At 47.8% G+C, this 7,013-nt stretch overlaps 1 protein-coding gene across 1 annotated transcript in view; it reads right to left on the reverse strand.

The window, feature by feature from the left end:
- Positions 1-714: 714 nt before the first annotated feature.
- LOC308334955 (adenylate cyclase type 4) overlaps positions 715-7,013 on the reverse strand; it is a 35,521-nt gene continuing 29,222 nt past the window's right edge. Inside the window, exons 21-25 of the mRNA XM_080791855.1 lie at positions 5,887-6,033; positions 4,952-5,059; positions 1,742-1,856; positions 1,337-1,461; positions 715-1,058 (exon numbers count right to left, since the gene is read on the reverse strand). Coding sequence (XP_080647981.1) covers positions 927-1,058; positions 1,337-1,461; positions 1,742-1,856; positions 4,952-5,059; positions 5,887-6,033 — 627 coding nt within the window. The 3' untranslated portion in view covers positions 715-926. The remainder of the gene's footprint in view (positions 1,059-1,336; positions 1,462-1,741; positions 1,857-4,951; positions 5,060-5,886; positions 6,034-7,013) is intronic.

The following is a 7,013-nucleotide window of genomic DNA, read 5'->3' on the forward strand; positions in this document are numbered from 1 at the left end:
CATACTAATGTCATCAAGTCTCCAGAGAATGCCAAAATTATTCCTCAAAGGCTTGACATTAGCCTATATACATGTCAAACCCAATTCAATATATTATTGTATACTAAAACAACAAAGGAAGGAATTAGAAAGAAAAGTGCATTATCAAACTTCCATTTTAAGGCACGGTTTTCGAGGCAGGGCTACGACGGTGTTTGGAAATATACAGTAAGTATGTAGTAAAAAACAATATTCATAACATTTTGTATGATTATATCTATATCTATAAATGCACCAGGTCTCTGTACGTGTTCCGAACGAGAACCGTCCACCCCACCACTAACTAACAAATTCGACACGCGCGTTCCCACACCCCCACAGGAGGTGCAGAGCCCGGTGTCGAGTCCGTCGGACCCACGGTTGTCCAGAACCGCCCCAAAAAAGGCCTCTGCCCGGGCTCTGGACACGGGGCCCATGCCCAGGCTCCATATATGGAGCTGGCCTGTTGTGACATCGCAACACTCCATATGACGGGTGGGGAGAGATCAACATATGGAATAAATGATGCACTGGCCATATATGGATCGTGTCTTGAGTGTACTAGGGCTTGATGAGGTCAGATCAACAAATGGAATGAATTCTGTACTGGCCATATATGGAGCGTGTCTTGAGTGTACTAGGGCTTGATGAGGTCAGATCAACATATGGAATGAATTCTGTACTGGCCATATATGGAGCGTGTCTTGAGTGTACAGGGTTTGATGTAGGTCAGATCAACATAACGGAATGTCAGAAGAGGAAGGACGGGTGGGGAGGGATCAACATTATGGAATGTCAGAACAGGCCAGCTCCATATATGGAGATCTAAGGGTTTGAGGTCAGATGTAGAGTCTTCTCAGAACTGAGAAGATGATTGGTCGTTGATGAAGTTCGGTGGTGAGTTGACCTCAGAACTGAGGAGACGATTGGTCGTTGATGAAGTAGGTGGTGAGTTGACCTTTGCCCTTGACCTGGACCACTCCCCTCAGTGTGACGCTGTAGCCCAGACTCTGGACCACCTGGGCTGTCTCCTCTGTCACCTGACCGGGGTTCAGAGGTCACAGAGAGGTGGGGGAGAGAGAGAGAGAGATAAGGGGAGATGAGAGAGGGGAGGGGGTGGGAGAGAGATATAGGGGGGGGGGGGTTTACTTGTATTCCTCATTTTTAACTTAACGGTCACGTTCATCGATCGTCTCGTCCAATCAATCAATCAATCAATTGACGTGCTCTTGAACCTAAGAAACTGCCCGATCACCCCCCAGTACTCCTGTCCAGTTCTCTCTCTCTCTCTCTCTCTCTCTCTCTCTCTCTCGCCCACCTGTATCTTGTCCAGTACTCCGGTGCTGTCCATCCTGCTCGCCACGTTCACGGCGTTCCCCCAGATGTCGTACTGCGGCTTGTGGGCTCCGATCACCCCCGCGATCACCGGCCCATGGTTTATCCCTGCAACCATAGATACATTATGAACACCCCCGCGATCACTGGACCATGGTTTATCCCTACAACCAGAGATACATTAACCCATTTAGACCTGAGGACGATTCTACAGATGTCTTCTTAAATCCTGACAGTTTTCGGAAAAATCTATGTTTCTATATCAGTCGTTCTCTACTAACCGGAACCCCAAAAATATATGTTCCAGGGACCCCCCCCCCCCCCCCCAGAAGCAAAGATTAGAGTTAAAAAACGTTCGTTCTGAAAAAAAAAAGGTCCCCAGACTCACCGATCCTGAGCTTGAAGCTGTTGAAGGAGTGAGTGTTGATGAGCTCCAGTTTGCCCATCAGTGCAAAGGCAAACTCCACCATGCAGCGCACGTGGCTGTAGGACGTCTCACAGTCCTGCAGGGGGAGACAGAGGACACGTTGTTCACTGACAAGCAGGGCGCAAATAATATACCTAAGCACTAGTGTAGTCTAGAGAGCAGTGGTTCAACGGAAATAATATACCTAAGCACTAGTGTAGTCTAATAGGACAGTGCGGTTCCCAAACCTTTTCATGTCAAGGACCCCCACATTGACACTAATTAGCCCACGGACCCCCATTTGAAGAGATATGCCAGGGACCCCCCCCCCCCCCCCCATAAGAGAAGACTTTTACGGTTCTAGCAGTGATTCTCAACCCGTTTAATTTCAAGGACCCCCCCGTTTGACATGCATTAGCCTGTACGGACCCCCATTTAATGGATTTTTTTAAATCTCTGGGACCCCTGATTCATATTGTAAAATCAATGTCAATGTCAAAGAGTGTACAAATGGAACCAAACGCACCCATACACTCTCAAAGTAGGTACACTCAGAGTTAGGGTACACTCTCAGAGTTATAGGGTACACTCTCAGAGTTATAGGGTACACTCTCAGAGTTATAGGGTACACTCTCAGAGTTAGGGTACACTCTCAGAGTTATAGGGTACACTCTCAGAGTTATAGGGTACACTCTCAGAGTTATAGGGTACACTCTCAGAGTTAGGGTACACTCTCAGAGTTATAGGGTACACTCTCAGAGTTAGGGTACACTCTCAGAGTTAGGGTACACTCTCAGAGTTATAGGGTACACTCTCAGAGTTATAGGGTACACTCTCAGAGTTATAGGGTACACTCTCAGAGTTAGGGTACACTCTCAGAGTTATAGGGTACACTCTCAGAGTTATAGGGTACACTCTCAGAGTTAGGGTACACTCTCAGAGTTATAGGGTACACTCTCAGAGTTATAGGGTACACTCTCAGAGTTAGGGTACACTCTCAGAGTTATAGGGTACACTCTCAGAGTTAGGGTACACTCTCAGAGTTATAGGGTACACTCTCAGAGTTATAGGGTACACTCTCAGAGTTATAGGGTACACTCTCAGAGTTATAGGGTACACTCTCAGAGTTATAGGGTACACTCTCAGAGTTATAGGGTACACTCTCAGAGTTAGGGTACACTCTCAGAGTTATAGGGTACACTCTCAGAGTTATAGGGTACACTCTCAGAGTTAGGGTACACTCAGAGTCAACTGCTCGTCCGTTTGTTGGTTGATTTGTCTTCTTGTATGAAGCAGCAGAAAAGCACATACTTATCGATCGGCGTGTGGAAGCAGAACCAACCTTCCTCTCCTCTCCAGGGGGAGTGGAGGTCAGTCCTGAGAGAGAAGCAGAACCAACCTTCCTCTCCTCTCCAGGTGGAGTGGAGGTCAGTCCTGAGAGAGAAGGACAACCAACCTTCCTCTCCTCTCCAGGTGGAGTGGAGGTCAGTCCTGAGAGGGAAGCAGAACCAACCTTCCTCTCCTCTCCAGGTGGAGTGGAGGTCAGTCCTGAGAGAGAAGCAGAACAAACCTTCTTCTCCTCTCCAGGCGGAGTGGAGGTCAGTCCTGAGAGAGAAGCAGAACCAAGCTTCCTCTCCTCTCCAGGCGGAGTGGAGGTCAGTCCTGAGAGAGAGAAGCAGAACCAACCTTCCTCTCCTCTCCAGGCGGAGTGGAGGTCAGTCCTGAGAGGGAAGCAGAACCAAGCTTCCTCTCCTCTCCAGGCGGAGTGGAGGTCAGTCCTGAGAGAGAAGCAGAACCAACCTTCCTCTCCTCTCCAGGCGGAGTGGAGGTCAGTCCTGAGAGATAGAAGGAGAACCAACCTTCCTCTCCTCTCCAGGCGGAGTGGAGGTCAGTCCTGAGAGAGAAGCAGAACCAACCTTCCTCTCCTCTCCAGGCGGAGTGGAGGTCAGTCCTGAGAGATAGAAGGAGAACCAACCTTCCTCTCCTCTCCAGGCGGAGTGGAGGTCAGTCCTGAGAGGGAAGCAGAACAAACCTTCCTCTCCTCTCCAGGGGGAGTGGAGGTCAGTCCTGAGAGAGAGAAGGAGAACAAACCTTCCTCTCCTCTCCAGGGGGAGTGGAGGTCAGTCCTGAGAGAGAAGGAGAACCAACCTTCCTCTCCTCTCCAGGGGGAGTGGAGGTCAGTCCTGAGAGATAGAAGGAGAACCAACCTTCCTCTCCTCTCCAGGTGGAGTGGAGGTCAGTCCTGAGAGATAGAAGCAGAACAAACCTTCCTCTCCTCTCCAGGGGGAGTGGAGGTCAGTCCTGAGAGATAGAAGCAGAACAAACCTTCCTCTCCTCTCCAGGTGGAGTAGAGGTCAGTCCTGAGATAGAAGCAGAACAAACCTTCCTCTCCTCTCCAGGCGGAGTGGAGGTCAGTCCTGAGAGGGAAGCAGAACCAACCTTCCTCTCCTCTCCAGGCGGAGTGGAGGTCAGTCCTGAGAGATAGAAGCAGAACAAACCTTCCTCTCCTCTCCAGGGGGAGTGGAGGTCAGTCCTGAGAGATAGAAGCAGAACAAACCTTCCTCTCCTCTCCAGGTGGAGTGGAGGTCAGTCCTGAGAGATAGAAGCAGAACAAACCTTCCTCTCCTCTCCAGGGGGAGTGGAGGTCAGTCCTGAGAGATAGAAGCAGAACAAACCTTCCTCTCCTCTCCAGGCGGAGTGGAGGTCAGTCCTGAGAGAGAAGCAGAACAAACCTTCCTCTCCTCTCCATGGGGAGTGGAGGTCAGTCCTGAGAGAGAAGGAGAACCAACCTTCCTCTCCTCTCCAGGCGGAGTGGAGGTCAGTCCTGAGAGGGAAGCAGAACCAACCTTCCTCTCCTCTCCAGGTGGAGTGGAGGTCAGTCCTGAGAGAGAAGGAGAACAAACCTTCCTCTCCTCTCCAGGCGGAGTGGAGGTCAGTCCTGAGAGGGAAGCAGAACCAACCTTCCTCTCCTCTCCATGGGGAGTGGAGGTCAGTCCTGAGAGATAGAAGCAGAACAAACCTTCCTCTCCTCTCCAGGCGGAGTGGAGGTCAGTCCTGAGAGGGAAGCAGAACAAACCTTCCTCTCCTCTCCATGGGGAGTGGAGGTCAGTCCTGAGAGATAGAAGCAGAACAAACCTTCCTCTCCTCTCCAGGCGGAGTGGAGGTCAGTCCTGAGAGGGAAGCAGAACAAACCTTCCTCTCCTCTCCAGGCGGAGTGGAGGTCAGTCCTGCGGCAGCCATGTACGTACTGCCAATGGTCTTGATCTTCTCCACGGAGCTGAACTTGGGCTTGGACAGAAGCTGTGAGGGAGAGACGGGAGCATTTAGGGCAAGGATTGGGCAACGTTGACGAGGGACAGGAGCTGTGAAGGAGAGACCAGGAGCAGGCTATAGACGGCAGCCATCTTGCTTCAGGTATAGCTCGCCTGCTCATAACGGTGTCTACGGAGCGTGTACTTTTTAAATAACATAATAATACATTTTTAAAATAATAATAAGTAACTTTGCCGTACCGTAACGGTTCGGTTTGTACTAAACGTCAGACGTCAGCATACTTATATGCTTTTATATGACGTTCACACATTAAGCAGATAAGCATCCTGGAGTCATAGACATGCACGTTGATATAGCGTTTGTAATAAATCGTTTGTACATCCGTCAAAACTTCAGCGAGTTAACAGTATTTTTGTTTGTATTGGGCCGATCACCTCAGTTACCACAGAATGAAGGATATAGTATGCTCCAAAATGAGTAACTAAGTCATGGGAAGAGGCCTTTTTTCAGACAGCATTCTAGCCGACGGGGCAACGGTCCGCTCCGGCTCCGCAGCGGGGGGACATTCGCTGCGATGCGAAAAAGCGATGGTCCGACATGCGCTGCTCCCGTGCTTACGGTTAGGGTTAGGTTAGGATTGAGGTTTCGGATCAATATGCTGTCGGAAAAAAGACCTGCACCCCTAAGTCATAGTGTGTCTAGAAAAATACGTACTTGTCTTGCATATTTACTTGTTTATTATTATTTTATAACTTAGCCAATGAGTTCTCACTGATGTGTACCCAGATAATGTAGGCTATTATTATACGGCCGGTGTAGTACCTCGTAGACATGGCCTGTGGGCGGTACAGTACCTCGTCGAAGTCTGCTATGATCTCGTTGAGCAGACGCAGACATTCCAGGCCGGCGTTGTTGGCAGAGCTCTCGCTGTAGAAGTCCTTGTACTGAGGCACGGAGGCGAACATCACACACACACACTCACAGGACTCGCTGTACAGGTCCTGGAAGAACAATAGAGGACACACACACACACGGCGCAGTGTTGTTTTCGTCGACTAAAACTACGACGAAAAATGTTCGTCGACTACCTTTTTCCACTGAAGAAAACTAAATGGAAACTAAATTAAAACTATGCCATGATGACTAAAACTAAGACTATTATACTGACAATTTCGTCAACAAATAAAAACTAGACTAAAATGTTAGGACAAGTGGACAAGAGATCCAATATAAGTCATTTTACAATTAGTTGCATGCTGAAAATAGCAGATCTTACAAGCGGCTTGTAGATCTGCTATTTTCAGCAAGTGTAAAAACAGTCATTACGACGGCATCAAGGCACCGCCGAAATCCACCGTAAATCAACCGTAGATTTAGTCGACTAAAATCTTATGATATTTAGTCGAGTAAAACTAGACTTACAGTAAAACATCCCAGGTGACTAAAATTTGACTAAAACTAAATGAAAACTATTCAAGAGACTATGACTAAAACTAAAATAGAGATTTGCTGCCAAAAACAACACACACGCGGCGTGTCGACAGTGGCAGATATTACACAACAACACAACACAGTGAATGTCTTGTTGTGTTTCACTGCTGTAGTGTTGAGTGTGTTTGCATCTAAAACAAAGACAGATATATTATTACGGTGAACCAGTATTTTATACCTTTGTTTTGGGGGGAAAAAAAATGAAAATGAAAAAAGGGAACATATTTAAAATAAATTAAACAATAACAAAACCATTCACAGGAGGTGTGATTCGGGGGCCCAAATATAAGGATGAATAAATCAACAGTTTAATACTGTCCAATACTTAATCCATTTTAGTCCTGACGTCGAAATAAAAAAAAAATCTTCTAAATCCTGTTTTATGAAATACCTCATGTTTCTGTATCAGTGGTGCTCAATATTTCATGTCAAGGACCCCAAAAACATATATGTAATTGACCACCGACCCCCATTTGAAAATATGTTATTC

Source organism: Protomyctophum bolini, assembly GCF_963924005.1.
Source record: "Protomyctophum bolini genome assembly, chromosome: 20".
In the NCBI taxonomy this organism is placed as follows: domain Eukaryota; kingdom Metazoa; phylum Chordata; class Actinopteri; order Myctophiformes; family Myctophidae; genus Protomyctophum; species Protomyctophum bolini.